Consider the following 20,645-nt stretch of genomic DNA (forward strand, 5'->3'; position numbering starts at 1 on the left):
ATGTTCTGATGTGAGAAGGATGAGGACAATATTGCTGCCACAGGAAAAACATTTTCTTTGGCAAATTACTGATGATTTACTACTTATGGGTCATAACACACAAGATTTGGGCAGCAATACAAATTTCATGTAAACGCTGAGCACATTTGTCAGCTGTCAATAAACCTGCCACTGTGGCAAAATGTCAGTATCAGGCCATTCCATCATAAATACTCTGGTTTCAGTGACGAGCGTCTCCATTCTCTAGCCCTGACCTGCTGCACCTTTAACCTGACCCATATACCCTGCAGCTTCCCGGAGATTCAGTGTGTCAGGCAGCATCTGGGTCACTGTAGTGGAGTGCTTATGTATTTCCTGGCATTTCAAAACGCCACAAGCTTTACAATCTGCTCATGTGGCATTTCTCCTTGTTGACTAGAAACCTGCCCAAAGAAATGTGATGCTATGCGTGTTGTTCCTAATAAAGTGTTGCTGAAGAACAGAAAGACAGTCTTAACTATTGACTCTGTTTTATATCTGTGCTGTATGTGTTTAGGCCGAGTTGCTGTGGCTTGTCTCACTAGCATGCAGTTTGTTCTGCTCAACAGTCTGGATAATATCTCACTTCACTAGTACTCGCCAGTCTGTGCTGTTGTGCACCTAAAAAGTTCTTGAATCCTATTTTCCCAAAAGCAAAAAGGAGATATTTATTATATTATTTTTCCTTGCTTTTATCTGCGAGGAATTTCCTCAGGTTAAGTCACATTAACTAGTCCAATAAACTACATTAGTGCATATTTGTTTTTGTTTTTAGCAGGGATTTCCATGCAGTGGTCCATGGCCCTCTGGTGGTCTGTGAGCTCATTGCATGTGGTCTTTTTTCTGGACAGTATACTGTCCAGCATCTGAAATTTATGATTTAATTTTGCCAAGGTCTATCTCAATCTTAACGCCTTTCTCCACAGACCACGACAGGTATCCTTTGTTTCTTAGTCAGAAACAGGGTCCATGGATCATAATGAGCTAAGAAACTCATGCTTCAAAGTAAGGGTATATTAAATAATATAAATTATTCAATGAAAATTAATGCATTCATGTTATCATTATTAAACAAAAATTAACAGTAGCTCTTGCACGTCTTAAAATAAATCAGGTATTTCATTTGGCTTTATTCTCGCGTGCACTTTTCTGTCTCTCTGTTTTCCCTCATTCTCCCTCTCTTCTCCAATATCTTGTTTATGTACTTTTTGATTTTTAGATGATTGCTGATCTTTTCATACAAGTAGGCAGACCCTGCTTCCAAAGTGATACCTACCTACCTACTTTTGTGTGTGTGTGTGTGTGTGGAATGAGGCAGAGGAGCAGAAAGATAAACAGTCTTTCTGCCACTCACCACCTATCTTTCCATTATCTCTGTTTTTTTCTCTCATCATCATCATCGCTGTCACTCTTACTGTTCCACTCTTTCCATCATTCACTCTCTCGCATTTCTCTCCTCTCTGCCACGTTCTCATCACGTTCTCTCTCCTCTTTCATCTCCTTTTTATTCTCCTTCATAGCTTCCCCCTTTCCCCCTCAATCATTGCACGCTTCCTTTGTTTCCTTTCTTTTGTCATCTCCCCCATGTGTAACACTTGTACTCTGCTGCTCATTTTTCATCTATCCTCATTTTCCTCCCTCACCCTGTGCCTCTATCCGTTACCATTTTTTCCCAATTGTGTCATTTGTCATCCTCTTTGAAGTGCCACTTTGCAAACAATCCTCAACAGCTTCTGGCTTTACAGATGCATCAAGTATTCTTGAATTACATCATTATGCATTTCAACAGCTTCAACCATAGATGAATGCATTGAGTGATTTTTTTTCCGCAGTTGCCTGCAGCTTTATGGATTTAAAAAGCATCTATAACTTATGGCGGATGTCAACATATTTATTACTGAGACTATTTCAGTTGAGGAAATTAACATATTCATTAGCTAGGAAGAAGTGGGACACTTAGAGGACTTGAGAGAGTAGACAGGAGTACAGGGAGATGCAGCAAAAGGTGGAGGCAGAGGAGGCAAAGGCCAAACCAATCAATGGTTCAGAGAGTGTGGAAAAGTGGTGGAGAGGCGTGTGCAAGCAGGTCGGAGAAAAGTTTCAGGTGTGTTGTGTGATAAAAGAGTATCAGCGAGAATGAAAGGAAAGGTGTTCAAGACGGTGGTGAGAGCAGCGATGTTGTACGACTTAGGGAAAGTGGCACTGAGATTCTCTTTGGGAGTGACGAGGATGGACAGGATCAGGGATGAGGACATCAGAGGGACAGCTCATGTTTGATGTTTTGGAGATAAAGTCACAGAGGCCAGATGGAGGCACATGATTCGCTCTGGCTGACCCCTGAAAGGGCCCAAAGGAAAAGAATAAGTTAAGAGATTCGTTGTAGATCATACACACCCATCACTCAACTTTAGAGTTTTTTGTTTCCTCAAAATTAAATGACAGCACATGTTGTTTGCTCTTTACACCGACTTATGCTCTGATAAAAAACTCCAGGAACAGTTTGACATTAGTAATTTTGAATTTCTCAAAACCAATCATAGTCAGTCTTTCTGCTCTGCTAAGCTCCACTACGCTTGCCCAGTGCCTCAGATATTTGTCTTTTTTTTTCCCTTTGACTTGGGGTTTTGGGGTCACCACAGTGAGTCATTGTTCCAAACGTTGATTTTGGTACATTACACTAAATGCCCCTCCTGCTCTAACACTCAAACGCGCCTTGTGCAACCTCACCAGCTGGAGATGGGGAGTTTGGGGGGTTCAGTATTCTGCCTAGGGACCCTATCACATGCAGTCAGGGAAGGCTGGGGCACCATTTTAAAGCAGTGCAGCTATGAACTAACAGATGAAACACAACCATCAGGTGTGCAGAAACCTGTTTTATTGTAAACTCACAATCAGACATAAGCAGTATAAATTGGCAGAATTGTGCCCTCCATCATAATGCCAACATGGGTTTTTGCGATGCATGCTGACATGTTTAGATTATACAACACCATCAGGACAAAGGAAAAAAGGATGCAGAGTCGATAAGATACTTTCTCATGCTTTATTGTCAGGAAGAAAGGTTTGGTTTACAGTGACAATATTGGGTTTTTATAAAATATTGTTTTGAATTGAAGGTGGAAGTTGTTTTGTGTTAAAATTGTGCTAAAGCAATCACAAAAGGCAGAAACATTTCCTGCAGAGATAACCGTTCAAGGGTTGTCCTTGTTGGTGCTGTAGTGTTAATAAAATGATAAACACTAAACCTGATTCGTGGAACAAAACTATCAACTGTCAGATCACTCAGTCATTTTTCAAGACCTTAAACAATATTCAGCAAGTTAGAGACAGTTTTTTCCAAACTCAGCAGACACAGTAATGATCTTTAAATTAGTCATGACACAATGGACAACAAAATACAAAATACAGCTGTTATTTAATGTGCTTCACACTAATCAGGGACATTTGTCACACAGTTTTAGCATAAGAACACAAAATCTAAAGCATTTTTAACGGAGCTGTTCCGCATAAGATTTCATTCTTTTTTCACACTGTTCGAACTCAGAGAAGGTAAAGCTGAATACCGTAAATACTACTGTAAAAATATAGGAAAGAAAAACTAAACGACAGCAAATACAGAACGATCCAAAAAATATATTGAAATAAACAAAGAATTGAACCTCATATTCAATGTATTTACTTCTGTTCTAATAAACATCACACTGAATGTTTTCCCACATGTTCGATCCAGGCTTAAATAACAGCCCAGAGGTGCCATCTTTAATGGACGGATAAAGCCTGATTGCTGATTGAAGAATTTTGTGCAGGGTGTGCACACACAAGTACATCAATTTTGCGAGCAATTTCCATCAGCTGTGAATAGATGTTATCCCTTTGTTTGATCCAGTAGAGCTTGGGTCTCTCGATGACATGTGTGTTAGCTGTTTTGAGTGTAAAACATGTGTAAAACTAAATGAGAAGTGTTAACACATTTTTAAGAGAACACTTCTGCAGTGATAATGAAGATCCGCTGGGTCCAAATTTCGTTGCTGTTTTCTAAATTGATAAACACTAAATCTCAATATTGAAAGAAATGACTCACTCGTTTTGCAAAACCCTATATTATATATATAATATTCAACAATTTTAGGGGAACTGCACTTTTGCGAAATGCTAAACACATTTTCACCAACAAAACACACGTTGTGCACGGTGAACCACTTAGTATGATGCAATATGAAACCCACAGGCCACAGAGGTTAAATACAACAAAGACACTTTTGTCCCCGTTGACACACTACAAGTAAAAATTGTGCACACATATGTCCAATAAGTGATTGGGATTGAACTCTGTAAGTAAACAGGATAAAAGTCACTTGAAATGCAGGTTGCATGCATGGGTTGGTTTGTGACTTTAGCAGCGGAGGGAAACAATGGAGGAGGAAGAGGACTGCAGGTCAGGGAAGGAGGACAAGTAAGACCAAGAGCAAAGCCAGTAACTTCAGATGAAAGAAGAGGGACAATCAGAGATCTTGTTCTGGTCTCATTCTCAGTGGCCTCCACCATTCAGAAAGTTACACCTGAATATTACAGGTACAGTTTTTTCTCATTTGTTTAGGCTTATGTGTCCAGGCTGAAGTCAAATTTTGAAAAGTTAACACAACACAACTTGTGGTCAGTCACTACACAGTAGATAACAAAATACAAAACAAATCAGTCAATATCCCAATATTCCATGATTTTACTAGAGATAATGAACCTGCTGCACTCTGCAACTGCACTCTTTTCTTTGGCCTGTTGCATAACTGTAAAGAAGGTTGCGGGTTTGTGTCCCTGGGTGAACGTGGCCTGGCTGTGTGGAGTTTGTTGCAGTGGTTGCGTGGGTTTTGTCCGGGTACTTCACAGTCCAAACATGTTGGGTTAATTGGTGACTCTATGGTTGTAATGTCTGTGTATGTCTCTCTGTGTCGGCACTGAGATAGACTGGCGAACTGTCCGGGGTGGACCCCGCCCCTCGTCCTATGACAGCTGGGACACACTCTAGTCCGGATGGATGAGCAGGTACAGATGATAGGCTGCATGAATGTAATTTATTAAAAAAAAAAAAAAAACAGATTTCCTGAGAAAGTTTTTTTTATTCATTCCCTTTTTTATTCATTCCTGTCAGCAGGTCATCCTGCATCCAACTGTCTTTGACATGGAACACATGCTGTGAGCATCGAGACTGGACCAATTCAGACACAGCATGGGGCGCGGCACTTGCAGAGTAGCGCTTCTTTGATGAAATAACAAGAAAATTCCTAAAATCTGAAACTATTTCTTTACTGTGCTGCAGCAGATTTACTGTTCAAACACAGAAAAGCTGAACCCTGCAAAAGCGCCATCCATAAGTAAATATTAAACAAATGTGTGAAGACATGAAATACTGAACTGTACATTTGGTCCATTTGCTCCAGTCAATTAGGCCACAGGTTGTCACCAACATTACACTAATTGTTTTCACATCCAGACTTTATTAACACAGAAGCAACATATTTTACAGATGTATAAGGCTGAGGCAGAATAAATGACTGACACTGTAGATTCTAAATAGAAATAAATATATTGCAGTTTATAAATTTCTTTTTTTTTGCTGATTTTCTAGTATACACATATATAAACATATATTTTCATAAATATGCAAAATATTGAGTAAATCTTTTAATGTGTTGATGTTCATTTCCATCGTGTGTAATGACAGCATGTAGTGTTTATGCATTGTCTGCGTCTGTGTGTGTTATTTGACAGCAGTGTTTGGTGATCAGCAAAGATAAAATAGTGTTGAGTCTCTTATTTGATTTTATTGTTTGAGATTTTTGGCTAAAGACAAGTCAGAAGTTTTGTGAACATATGTTGAAGTTGATGTTGGTTTTTGTGTTTAGTTTTCGAGAAAAAGGCAGGAGAATTCGAAAAATGTGTTTTATCAATTCAGGGAAAGCTCTTCTTTTTGAACCAAGTCATTTTCTGGCTTTGCCTGTTGTTTTGTCTGGCTTTCTCTGTGTATACAGTACTGAATGTTGAGAAAATAGACATTTAAGACATTACTTTTTCTTGTCAGAATTGTCCTGAGTTTAATTATTTTTCTCCTTTGCAGATACATGTTCTTTAGCTTATTGTGAGAGTCAAAAAATAACACCAGACACTTGAATAACAAACAATGCTGGATCTCTTAGCTGAAAGATAGTTATGATAACTGATACGATGAAAACACACTTAAAAAAAAGTCCTGACTGGATTTTTCCATGATGTTTTTTAGAAAAAGCAACAAAATAACAACCACTACCTTCTTGTTATATATTTTGGGACAAATAAAAGAAAATACGCAAACCCACTTTCCTGAAAAGTTGGGGCATTGTGTAAAATATAAACAAAAATGAAATGCAATGACTTGCAAATCAAACTTACAAGTGTTGCTTTTTTCTTGTCCCACCCAGCTCTCATCCTGTCTGTCTGGGGATTGAACCAGCAACCTTCCGGTCACCTGCTCGTGTCTGTAACCTTTTGGCCGAGACTACCCAAAATTAGAAACAGCATTCTTTCCCTCTTTTTTTTTTTTTTTTAATATTGTGAAAAATTGGTCAACATTTCTGGAAATAGGGTCTATATTATAAATCTGAAAGTCTGTAGAAATGAGCTGCGGTTTATAATGCATTTAAGGTAATAATAATTTATCTGTCAAAGTTTAAAAGTTTAACATTTTGAATAAAGTACAGTGTGACTTTCAATCTATGATTATGCATAAAAAATCTGGACTTTAAAGAACAGGACCCTGACGTAAGGAACCCATGCATGACCCTTTGATCCTAAGTGGGTCAGTGATTATACTCAGACAAACACACTTTGGTGACATCACTGTCACATTATTTTCCTGACACACCCCCAAACACGCACAAGCGCTGCCAGAACCTTTGTTCCTTTTACCTTGACAAAATTTTCATTTTCAAATGGGAAGAGAGTCATCTCGGTGTATTGTATGCATCCTGATGATGAATACGCACACGCATACTTAATGTCTCATTGTGATGAGACACATGCAGGTAAGGCACATGGCAAATTTATGCTGTGTAACAAAAGGCATAATCTGCAACATGAAACAACTGTTGCCCGGGTTCTCCAGCACTTAAACTTCAGGGGAGAGTGGCAAAGAGAAAAAAAACTCTTTTTACCAACAAAAAAAAAAAAAATGTCTGCACAGTTGACCACTTTGTTTTGATGTGTGTAAAAGAGTATAGTAGTGTAATCCCACTTTTTTGAGATTAGGATGCTCCATGTGTGTGATTTAGTATGATTTATGTCTCATAGTATGGACTGGTTGTAAAATGTGAGATTGTGACTTAGTAGGAGTTAGTAGATTTAGTAGGACTTATGATATTTCATGGGGCCTCTCATACTTTGATGCAAAATGCTACACACAGGCCACGAAGGTTAAACACTACAAATACACTAGTACATGTAAGTGATTGTGGTTGAACCCCCATCCAAGTTCAAATGTAAGTGAAGTGTGTGTTAGTCTGTAACTTCAGGAAGGGGAAGAGATGAAGGGGGAAGAGATGGTGGATGAGAGATAAAGGACGAGGACAAGAAAGGTTTAAGAACATTAGAAAGTCTCATGGTCTCAAGGATCTCAGTACATCTATCAACATCTATCATTCTATCAACACTCTTTTCAACATATTACAGTATGTAAACCTCCTATACTGTAAAATGGCCTTTGTAAAACCACCATATGAAGCCATGTGACCTAATGCTGGTGCTGCAGATGGCTGCTGCGGATTAAATGGTAAATGGTCTGCACTTATATAGAGCTTTTCTACCTCACTGGTAGTTTTTTAAATTAAGATATACTATTTAATGCATATTCAGTTAGTACAAATGTTCCTTCAGCAGGACTAATTTAAAGTAATTTTTTAATTCATTTCTTAAGGGGGATGCATCTGTACTATGACTCTTTTCATACATGCCTTGATCATTTTTGTAGGAATGAAAGAACATTTGTACTGGCTGAATGTAGATTATATTCATGTTTAGTTCGAGGGTTAAGTTTCCTCTTATATGTTATGTCAATGTTCGGGGAATCAAACTTGTGTAGCTAACTGTATAAATACTAAATTATGCAGAATTCCTGCTTTGCCAAGAGTACAGTATTTTACATTTGTTTTTGTAGTGTTTTTCAGTGACAGCCGTGAAGTGTTTTTGCATTTGCTGGTTTTGTGTGTCATTTGACAGAGTTGGCTGGTGCTGAACAAAGACATTTTAAAAAAAAGAGTTGATTGTTTGATCTTTCCAGACCAGTCAAAGGTTCTGTAAATATATAGTTTGGAGTCTGGGTTTTGTGTTTTGATAAAAGGAGAGGATATTTCTGGAAATCCCTTTTATCATTTCAGAAATAACTATGAATCTTAACTAGAGTTTCCCATAAGTCATGTGAATTCAGCTGAAAGTACTGTAGGTTCTGTGGTTTGCGGAGAACAAACCTGAGCTTTTTGTTCATCAGAGTCAGCAGAAACCAAACACTGCACATCATCAGAGACACCACATTCCCACCACTTTGCAGCAGTTTGGAAAGAAGAATGCAATGTCCCGATGTTCAAAGCTGATTGCAAACTATCCACACAGGTTCAATGGTGCAAAAGATACATCACCTAAATACTGACTCCAGCTGGGTGAATACCTGTGCAATCGCTTACTTTAGATTTTAAATTCTTTTTTTGTAATTATAACATTACTTTGAACAAATTTTGTAAATTTCCATCAAAAGGCAGATTACATTACATTGACCATCATTCATAATGAAAAAGGAATAAAATGGGAAACTTCTGAGGGGGACACTTTTTATAGGCACTGTACATATTTCGACAAAAATGGATGATTAATGACACAGATGTCACAGGGTCAGGGAAGGACAGCATTATTTGTGGGGAACAATGGATTTATCCTTTGGATAAGACCTTAATCGACCTCAATTGTTTTAAGAACTTTTTGTTTTTACTTCGAATTAGCCTCAAAGGCTAATTGCTGACATTTTTTGGCTGAGGAGTTTTTTTTTTAATGGACATTGCTTAAACTATTTGACCCGACTTTTTATGACATTTGACATCGATTTCTACCAGGTTAAAGCTGCTCTACAGCCATGAGCACATCAAAGCTGCTCTAATCAAAATCTTTATATCAATTATGGAACTTTTGCGTATCCAGAAAGCTGTAGCATGAGATTCAAAAAGAATCCACCCAGGGGTTTACATATTGACACTGTCTGTGTCGGTGCCTCATACATTTGTGCAAAGTTCCCTTTCATATCAGTATGTGAAGCATCAGCCTGTTTTCATTCCCAAGGCGTCAAACCCTAACAAAGTTTTAGTGTTTTACCATGATGTAAAATGGTGATGTAAAAAGTGTTTTAATCAATCCATGTTTTGGATTTGTATTAATCAGGTGCCCAGACCCATAACTCCAAAGGAATGTGAATTTTGCTCCATGTCTGCTGAACTGTTTGTTAAATGTTCAGCGTATCAATTGTATATGTCATGATGTTTATAATGTTTTGTAAACAACTTGTGGCAGCTTATTATAAGTGCAGTAATAAATGCTTGGTCAATGTGAAAGGCTCTTATCTCTTTGAAGTGATATTTCAGGCTGGTATTATGCCACATTTCCTATAAAGCCTGAACTTCCTCTTTAAAAGGAACTGGCTATTTGTCTCTTCTCAGGCAACACACCATGCGTGTTTCTTTTATCTTTTGTAATTTTTCTGTTTGACCCGCACAACACCCCCCCCACACACACCAACCCAACCACCCACCCACCCACTCACAATGAGCTCTTTTACTGTAGTGTAACTGCAAAACCATATGATTTAATTTGCACGAAAACAACAGCAGGCCTCTCTATGGTGGAGCTATACTGTATATGTGGCACAAAGAATCCAAGCAAAGTCCTGTGACAATTGTATTTCTTCTCTTTTTGTGTGGATCTAAAATAAAACCAAGGCAACACAAAAGTTTCAAATGAGAATCGTACCTATTTAAACAAACAGGTGTTAGGCCTCTGAGGAAAAACAAAATTCTCTTAGATATTAAATCAAAAATTACTAAACTAAAATCCATCAGATTGAGAGGGTTTCCAGAGCTCTTTCTAAAGCTCTTGGACTTCATAGATCCAAAGTCATTGACCTTACCAGAGAAGACTTGGACCATTATTTAACCTTGGCAGGAATGGCCGACTTTCCAAAATTAGTCCAAGACCACGGCAACCTCTCATACAGGAAGTTAAGAAACATCCAAAGAAAACATCCAAGGATGCTTCAGGGCTCTCTCACTTCAATAAAGGTCAGTTTTCATCACTCGGCCATTTGAAAGACAATACACGCTTACATTGCTGTGTTCAACCCACTTTGGTTTATTTTGGTAATTCACGCCTGGGTCACAAAAAGCACCAACTCAGCCGTGGGTTGTTTTAACCAAGCGAGGTTTGGGTTATTGATCCCACATCTCGGGTTATTTCACCCAGAAATGATTAAAAATTACTACGTTTGGTTAGAACTGCAATGAATAAATAAATAAGAATTGTTAAAATAAACAACTTCTGGTTTCACTTGTTCTATTGTCACACACTGATGATATAAACTTGTATTAAATTAAGAAAAAATGAAACAAGTACACACTGTCACAGCACCTTTTCACTGGCACAAACAATAAATAGTTAGCCACATTCGTAAAGTGCAATATTTATAAAAGTCTAAATGAAAAATTTACTCGTGTTACGAATACCAAACCTTAATCTGGAAAACGGTTACTCAATATAAAAATAATAATAATTTAGTAAATTGTGCTTTCATTAACTTTCCTAGCACTTTACCAGTGAAAGTCTGGATATTCTCCAAAACCTGAGTGCATGATTTAAGTGACCGAGCCTGATACTAAAAACACCATTATACAGAAATAATCTGCACCCAAAAGAGAAGCCTGCTCTGAGTCTGTCACATGGATTATCATTTTTTTCCTCTGATATGTAGAAGCAGAGCTAATCTGAGTAGAAACAAACACAAACACAAAGCAAGAGCAAGATTGTTATCAGGTAAGTTTCAGCAACATTATCAGCAGAGGGACAACAACAACTTTTATCTGCAGAATGCAAGTAAACTTCAATAATCTGATACAAGACTTTGTTATAACTGAACCTGAAAACTAATGTTTGCATACAGCCTGGCCTGGAACCCTCTGCAGTTGAGGTAAATAAAGGCCCTGGCCATTGTTTGAGCAAACATGGAATAATCTTTTTTTAATTAATCTGCATCATCAATTGAGCCTATTGCAAACTGACCAAAATAGTAAATAACAATTAGAAACAGGATACTAAAAGGTATTGTCTTAACTCACAAGCTGGACGTCAACAAGGACCTTGCAAATCTCCAGGGTGCTGGGGCCGAAAACTCTCTTCCCCACTTTGTAAAGTGGAGGAGTTGGAAACAGCACCAGCAACAGCTGTAACACTAAGCCACAAAATATCAAATGTCTTTCAAGTACAATAGGAAACATATTCATAACCAAACTTAACTCATAGCTTGGCCTCAGTTTGTGGCTATTGAACATTCACTATCAGAGATCAAACTATGCTACGCTGAGCTAAAGTTTGCACCAGATACTATAACTGGAAAAGGTATTGATACAAGATGTAGGGCCAAATGTTACGAACAGCTCCAGGAACATAAAGAATTAAAAATCACAATCTGATTGGGTGAGCCGTCTTCTGCTGCCCGCAAGTTATCTTTGTCAAGAATTGAGGTTCCAGTTTTCAGTTAATCTACCGAAAGAGTTCAGATGTAATAGAAAAATTCTGAGAAGTACAGGAGAAGGCAAAGATGCAAAAAAGGACATAGACCACAACAATAATTGGTTGAGTACATTTATTCTGTAAGGTGCACACTCATCATGCCTGAAATGACTCGTTATCTGTTGGGCTGGTGTTGTCCCATTTGGTTGGACCATTTGCAGGATCTGCAAACATTGAGGACAGTTTTCCCCTAATTGCAGTCATAGCTGTTTGAGTGTCAATGAAATGCACCTCGTTAAAAACCTTCATTAAATTAACACATCCATAAGAAACCATTTGTAAAGTATGTAAAAATGAAAAACAACAGATTATTTACTGTACGTCATTTGCAGGACACTGGGTAGATGTGTCTCAACTAGTAACAACATAAAAAAATGTATTGCTCATAAAACGACTCATTAGCTAGCTACTGTAGGATGCAACACGGGAACATTGGCAAGCATGCTAGTGGGTGGATAAACATGTCTACAAAGAACAGAATGCTTTCGCTTGAGGTTGTCAGTCTGTCAGTCATCTATAAAAATGATCCTAATCATGAGTTGACCTCAGAATGGCTCAAAATGTATCAAATTAAAATGTTTGATGTGGTCTTGTCAAAGGGGCATTTGATATTTACCAGGTAGTGAATGATATCAGTGCCACAGATGTAGAAATAAATGGATGGTCCCAGTCTCATATTATTGTGTAGAAAATGATTACGTACAGAGGATTTTTAAAAAAACTGATCGACAAAATTAACATTATCAAAGAGGTAGTTGTGGACGCTGGTGTATTTGTTTCCTTTTCTTTAGATGCATGAACATAAACCAAATTTGGTTAGCAGTCTGATTATAATCATAGTGCTTTTAGCATCTTAAGAGTTCAACTTCTCTATCAGCTACATCTCGTCTGAGCTGCAACTCAGTCGGCAGACTTCCTCTCTGTGTTGTCTGTGAGTCGTCTCATCTTTCTCAGACAACAATCATTGTCTGTTTCTCCTATTTTAGAAAGTCATATGTAATACAGAGCTTTTAAATAGTAGGAAATTAATGACCTCTTAGCGCTGCCGTTTTATTTAATTTTTCAATATCTGGTATTTAAACAACATTAAAATAAAACAGGTTCGAAGCTGTGTTCATTAAGCTGTGTTCTTCATTAAGAATTTATATTAAAATAATGTTCTACTGTCAATGGTGAGAGAAATATAAGAGTAGTACTGTAGTTCCCAGACAGTGTTCGTATGGAGGAACTATCTATTGTGTCCGAAATGGTTTTAAACAGGCAAACTGGCTCAACAATAGGTCATTAATCACACCTGAGTGTCCCCATAGACACACAAATGGATGATACTCCCAGTGACATATTGTTTTTCTGACCTTAGCTGGCTTCCTATTGAAGGCATCAGCCAGGACTCGAGCCCTGATGCTGAAACTCTGAAGGCCGCATAACAACAACTATAATGCTCAAAGGAATAGGAGAGAGTTTTTCATTTTGGAGCAAACCTTTTCTAGCAGGAGGCACTAGGAAGCGTCAGTGGTTGCTTTGCAGGAAGTATCCTGCACTTTGTTTACACGGAAGTGAAACAGCACAAACTGAAAGCTAAGTCTATAAACATGTTTGGTGTGTGTTGTTTTCGGTTTTGTGCATAGGTGAACCAATCATATCTCAACCTGTCACAATCATTTATTAAACCAACTCCAAAATATATAATGTGCAAACTGTAACAAATTAATATTGTTAGGACAAAATATCTATATGCATTTAATATACTATATCCACAAGAGTATAGATCAGGGTCACCAATGTGGTGCCCATGGGCACCAGGTAGCCCGCAAAGACCACATTAGTAGCCCGCGGGCCTCTTCTAAAAATAGCTCACCATAGCGCCACTTACCAATGAGTTGCATTTCATTTTTTTGTTGCTATTCTTTTTTAGAAATCACAAACATGATCTGTCTGTTCACATAGATGAATATCATTAATTTATATTAATTTAATTAATTATTAATAATAACATATAATTAAGGGTAAATTGAGCAAATTTGTTATTTCAAAAGTGCATATTCAACTGGTAGCCCTTCGCATTAATCGGTACCCAAGAAGTAGCTCTCAGTTTGAAAAAGGTTGGTGACCCCTTCTTGTCGCAACCCACCTATTTTTATCAACCCACGGCCTTCTGTATCCCAGCCCAATGCTCTACCACTGAGCCACCAGGTCCTTTGCTATATTGATAAAAGTAGAGTGGGAAACTCACTTCTAACGCTAGTAATACTGCAATAGTATATTTATTGACACTAATGTCATTGGGCAGGTGCTTTTATCAAAAGTGATTTTCAAATAAGGAGGACACAGAGACAGGAGGACGTTTGGGTTCAGTCTCAAAGACACTTGGACATGTAGACGGGAGAAGCCTGGGGCTGAACTGCTGACCCTGCAGTCGGGGGACCACAGACCCTTTCATCTAAGCCACAGAAGTGAAATATTACACAGAGACACAGAGTATCGCTGCTTCCAGGATTATGGTGTAAACACATACTGCCACCTTTTGGTGTTTCTTTGTACATACTGTACAGCTACTGTACAGGGGATCAGTGCAGCCACTGTGTGATTGCTTAACTTTGGTCTGTTCACGCATTTTATATGTATCTACTTGTCTTTAACTCTGAAATAAAGCAGATACAACAGATCAAAACATATGTTCATATTCAGAGACATGAAACAGAAATAGCACCAAGAGAGCAGAACCAGGTATGATTAAAGTATTCACAGTATTTTAGTAGTGCACTCTGTGTTGTATACTTGTCATTAAAAAAAAGAAACCAAAATGTCTACTGTGGAGAGTTCTATTATAGAAATGAAACCCACTCTTTATTAGTGCCACACTTTTTCTAGCTTTCTTTAACCTTCATACAGGTAAAATTCATTGAGATCGAGATCTCATTTACAAGGGCGATCTGGCCAAGAAGTCAGTGGCACGTCACAATAAATACATTTTTAAATACACATTACAAACAATACATTGCAATAAACAATATTTTAGCTATTGCATACAGATTAGCATTACAAAGTGCAGTAGTTAAGGACAAGTTAACAATTAAAACTTGTAACTGAAAACTAACTCTATCGGTTTTCCTTCCCTTTTTCCCTTTAAGTTGTTAATAATGGAGTATTCTCTGGTAACTCGCATGAATATGCAAATGCCAAGACTTTGGATTTATCTGCATTTAAAACCAATTTTAGCGTCTACAGACGAGACTGAACAATATTAAAAGCAGTCAGTAAAAACTCTGAGAGCAGCCGAAGCCTGTGGAAATCCTTTAGAGACTCCTAGGAAGGAGGAGGGTTTAAAACCAGCCATTTGAAGACACTATGTTCTATTTGAAAGACAATCAACAAACCAAGAAGTGTGTTGGTCTGACGTGCCGATCCGTAATGAAGATTTGATCAAAAGCGTGTGATCTACAGTATTAAATGCCTTAGAGAGATCAATGAAAAGGGCAATGAAATATTTTTTTTACAATCCAGCACCTGAATTAGATAATTTATTACCTTTAGCCTGGCACAAACAGTGCTGTGCTGCTTTCTGAGACGACACTCAGAATTGGATAAAAATACTGTGTGTTTCTACAAACACCTTAAGTTGGTCACTAACTAACTTTTTAAAGATTTTTGCTAAGACACAGAATTCAGAAATTGGTCCGTAATTATTTACTTTGGAAGGTTCACTTACTTTTAGCAGAGGAAGTATAAAAGCTGACTTCCAGACTTTGGGAATTTAAGTTAAAGATGTAGGACAGCAACTCAGCTAAGTAATCTGCAGCCAACTTCAAGAAGAATGGGTCTAGTTTATCTGGACCAGCTGCCTTTCTGGTATCCAGGTTTTTCAGCGCCCCATGAACCTCAGCAATAGTCAAGTCAAAAGTGCAAGGTTTAGAGCATCTGATCATTTCCAGAGCTTCAGACATATAAAAAGGCCCAGTTATCTCAAGCAGGACTCCTAATCGATAGTCCTGCCTGAGATTTAGAGACAGATTTTGGGCTGTCTGAAGATACAGACAACCAATCTAGGTTCAAGTCAAGTTCCAAAACAAGTTCATTTGAATTTAACCCATCAAAGCTGGGAGGTTTAACCTGTTATTAAAGCCATTGTTAAAGCAAAACTGCTGTTCTTAAGAAAATGCCACTTTATTTTACATTCTTCTAGATCTTAGCTGTCTGTTTGGATTGTGTCTTTTAAGTGAACTCATCCTGGAATCATGTTGAATACATATTTATTTTTAGTTTTAATTGGTAACTATACAAGCTGTATAGTTATAGTCTTTTAAAGGTGTTTAGTTTAGCACTCATAGAAGAGTAATTCACTCTTCGAATATGAATATGAATATGAATATGAATTACCTTGTTCTCACATGAAAGTGGGGTCTTTAAATTAACTGATGGTCTAAATTTTTATTTACGGTCAGTCTGCCTGCAGAGTGATCATGGCTATGATCTCACCTTTAAGAAACACACACATTAGACACTGAGTTGACATATGCTGTTCATTCAAGTATGTTAATGTCTTCAGTTTCATTATGTAAAATTAAGAGAATCACAGTGGAGTGGACATGGGGCCCCAAAAGATCAGGCACACACTCGTCACGGACTATTGCATAAATAAAAGGAATGAAACAGGTACATTTGTAGAATTCTTTCTCCTCTTTGTGCAAAGGAGGTCGATGTCAAGCTCTCGTATCTGGTATCTCTCATTTTCCTAAACAAAACTGTTAGGAAAAAACAAATGATCACAACCATGGATGGATGGGCATACCAGGCACAGGGCCAGGGGCCTGAGAGGTCATGGGGCCCATGGGCCAATGTGTCACAAGTTACTGCACACCTTCGTTTTTCCGTAAGCACTCATTAAACACAACCTACCCGTTAAAACACAGCTGTTTCCATAAGACAGCTGATTTGGTGGATGTACAATTATTGGAATGACTGGATGAAAAGTAGGACAGGTCTTTCTTCTGCATCTGGCTGGATGATTATTGCAAAGTGACACCCTGCGATCCGAAATCTATAAAGGGGTCTACCGTTAATTGACTGTTGGGAGCCATTGACACACTTTTCCTGATTGGAATATTACAGCAAAAAGTGAAATTGCAAATATAATAAGTCTTATATAAACTCAACAGAGAGCCACAGCATTTAAATCCCTGCTGTTCAGGCTTTGCCGGTGGTTTCTCGGTGACAGTTTGGAGTTTAAACGCTGATCGGCGCTCTCGCGCCGTGAACGGTCCCGTCCTGCCCACTGAAAGACGCCCTGACAGCCACGAATCCGTGGAAACCCGCAGAAACTCGCTATCCAGCATTTCAGCTGTCACGCCGGAGCGCGCGGGGTGTTCGCGACGGGCGGACTCTTCTGTCCCGCGTGGGGGCTAATGGCTGGGGGAGAGGCAGAAGGTGGAGGCGCGAGGAAGATGGTGGTACCGTCAGTTTCAATGTAATTCCTGAACCGACTCTCTTTACGCAGGGTGGAAACGAGCAGAAGTCTGGATAGTCGGTGGTAATCCGCTTGTCGGGGAGGGGCAGGGAAAGCCCCATCCAGGGAGGGAGGGAGAGTTTAAAAGCAGAGAGTTGACAGGAGAGCGTGGACATGTTTGGAGCTTTTGTCCTCGGTGACTGACAGACTGTGAGCAGGACCATTCAGGCGGTGGCACTTCACATCATGAGCGGACCGGCAAACGGTAAGCAAGCGTGTGAGTGCGTGGCGTTAAGTGAGTTGAAGTCGCACACGTGCGTTGGGTGGGCGCTTCTGCCTGATCAATAGGTTAGTGTCCTGGGAGAAATCGACTTAATCATCCCCTCACGGAGGTTATTGATCGTGTCATTAGCTCCCAGTCAATGAAAGTAAGAAACAGAAGTTGATCTATGGATTGATGGCCGCTGACAGAGTTCACCAGTCACACGACACAAGTCAATTTCACCCAGTTTATTTAGCAAATACCCTCAATTTCTTGCACGATTTTTTATTGCAATCAGCAACAAAAACGTGACAAATTCTGCCCAGATATGTCGGAGCGGAAGCTTTATGACAAAAGACAAAATCCTTGGTCGGCACCGTGCAGGACACACATTCAAAAGCCCCAACTTCTAACGATGGAACCACATGAAGGAGGCTTTTTAATTCACGTGAAACCACCAAATCCCCAAATTTATTTGGCTTTGCCGAACATGCTTTCCAGTTTAAGACAAATTCGTACCTACCCTTCCAACAAGCAGCTTTTTAGTTTGAACTCCCATCAAAGACACATGTTTAACCCATTAACAACTGCAGTATAATTACACCCGTGTCAGCACAAACAGAAAGAAGCTGCATGTGTGACTGTAGCCCCCAAACTGTTCCACGGAAAAAGAAGAGGATTAACTTTTGCCTGAATGGCTCAGGTGACACTATGAGCTTGAAGTATGTTCACAAGATCAGTGTCCGAACAAATATTTGATGAGTGAAGACAAATGGCTCCTTCTACTTTAAGGTGATTTTAGTGGAGAATTGTAGGAAAGCAGAGGCAACGATAACTAAATAAATCAAATGCCGGTAATGTCGTGGCATGTGATGAGAAGTATTAGTGAAAATGGTTGCTTATAGTTTGTGTGTGTGTTTGTGTGTGCACAGGACATTACCAACATTACACCACACATACACACACTGGACAGAAAACACACTGCGACAGAAGCTGCAAGTTAATCAATCCCTTAAAGTAGAACATACATTTAAACAAACTAATAATAACGAATGCATACAAAAATAACACAGGCTCCCTCTTCCTCTCTCTCTTCCTCTCCCACTTTCTCTGTCTTATGCACAGACACACACACACACACACACACACTCAAAGACACACACTCAAAGACACACAGGTGGCTCAGATCTTTCTATGTTTGTGGTTCTAGTCCTTGTGGTGCCATCTGGCTACAGAACCAATGCCAGATACTGTGGGGTGCCACACACACACACACACACACACACACACACACACACACACACACAGACACACACACACACACACAGATGATACAATTTACTAGGAAGCATTTCTTGTCCCAGTTTTACTTTCTTTTTTTTTTTCTCCTGAAAACATTTATAGATCCACAAACTCTCTCTGTCTCTCTCCTTCTGTCATCAGCTTAACCTGCCGGCATGTTGCGTTTGCTGCGATTGCATAATACACCAGGATGCCACAGGACTGTGATTGAGCATAATACAGCAGAATTGATGCTCAGGTGGTTTTACAGTGTGTAAGGCCAACTGTTGCAACAAATCAAAATCAAACAAATGGTGGAAACTATTCACTCCACTGCTATTTTGTATTGTACATGACAGAGCTGCATGTGTTTTAGTCGCAGACAGCAAAAAAGTAGGACTTGTTTCACTAAGAGGGATTTAACCTGTTTAAATCCTGAAATACACCCACTGTGTCCTTTTCTGATGTCATGTTTTGCATGTTAATATCGAAACTCTAAAATGTTTGTCTTTATTGACATGCACAATGTCGTATTAGACAGCACATTATCTGGTGTTCGGGTCTGTGTAACAAAAGAGAGAGAAACAGAGCGTTTTAACTAGAGACTGTGAAATGAGTAAATGACTAATTAGACAAACACTAAAAAAATACATGCCCTAACCCTAGCATTATGTACTATAGTATTGCAGCACATGTCCTGTCTGTCCCTCTTTTAAGCCACTGTCTTGTAATGATTGACTGGTCTCACAGTAACTGGATTCCCGGAGCCGTACAAGTCGCAAAGTAAATCCCTAAGCTGTCTTCCTCTCTTCTAAACCTTTGGTTAAATGTGTATGTCTCAGCCATCAGGATTGGTTAGTGTAAGTTTGACATTATATTAAAAAGCACGTCTTACAGTATCTTTTCAAGGAAGTAATTCCACTTTCTTTTAAATCGCACTTTAAATGTTCAAAAAAAAAAAAAAGCCTCCAAATGACAGTAAGTGACATGTTCTTGATTGACTCCTTTCCCAGCAATTCAGTACCAGTCGGGTCTTTATGGAGAAAACAACAACAGCAGCTCCACTCTCTCCGGTCGTGGGAATTCGCCCATCGTCTGTGAGCGTTGTGGGGAAGTTTGTCGTGGGGAAGTTGTGCGTGTCAAGAATACACATTTTCATGTTCACTGCTTCACCTGCCAAGGTAAACACACACACACACACATACATAAATACATAATTCCAAACATTTTGCACATATATAACACCTTTTACTGTACATACACTCATGTGTTTCCATTCTCCACTCCCACTCATTGTTTCATATTCTTTTATTTTTTGAGCCTCAGACTAACGCATCGGTATCCATGCGTGGATTCCACCCACATCAATTTGCATAATTAAATATTAAATAATTACCAGCACTCAGACAAGAAGGAACCAGCACAATTGAATCAGTGGTATCTTCTGTTCCAGGATGAAAGCCAGTCACTCTGTGTATTACATAAGGAACAAGACATTTACTGACACAGAAGCAAAAGTAATTGAGCATCACGGTCACTGAAAACAAAAGTGACATGTGACATCTCCACAGCAAACACAAGGTGGGACATCTTTGATCCTTTAAACATTAGAGGCATGTTGCAGTTTGGTCTAGATATCCCAGCAGCCACTCCAACACAATCATGGACGTCTGTTTGACAACTATGCACGTGTATTTGAGGCTTGTCTGTCTCTTACATTTAATATTCATATATCATGCATCTTAGGTAGACTTATCGAAACAATAAGGGGAAAAAATTACACGGGTTGCATCA

At 38.9% G+C, this 20,645-nt stretch overlaps 1 protein-coding gene across 2 annotated transcripts in view; it reads left to right on the forward strand.

Annotated features, from left to right (window-relative positions):
• The first annotated feature begins 17,043 nt into the window (after nucleotides 1–17,043).
• The window catches only part of LOC137108067 (actin-binding LIM protein 3-like), a 41,482-nt gene continuing 37,880 nt past the window's right edge, over nucleotides 17,044–20,645 (forward strand). The window contains exons 1-2 of one of the 2 annotated variants that reach the window (XM_067492343.1): nucleotides 17,044–17,573; nucleotides 19,865–20,032. In XM_067492343.1, coding sequence (XP_067348444.1) covers nucleotides 17,555–17,573; nucleotides 19,865–20,032 — 187 coding nt within the window. In that variant the 5' untranslated portion in view covers nucleotides 17,044–17,554. The remainder of the gene's footprint in view (nucleotides 17,574–19,864; nucleotides 20,033–20,645) is intronic. The other variant, XM_067492345.1, reaches the window with a different exon arrangement.

This window comes from Channa argus, chromosome 22, assembly GCF_033026475.1.
Source record: "Channa argus isolate prfri chromosome 22, Channa argus male v1.0, whole genome shotgun sequence".
Classification (NCBI taxonomy): domain Eukaryota; kingdom Metazoa; phylum Chordata; class Actinopteri; order Anabantiformes; family Channidae; genus Channa; species Channa argus.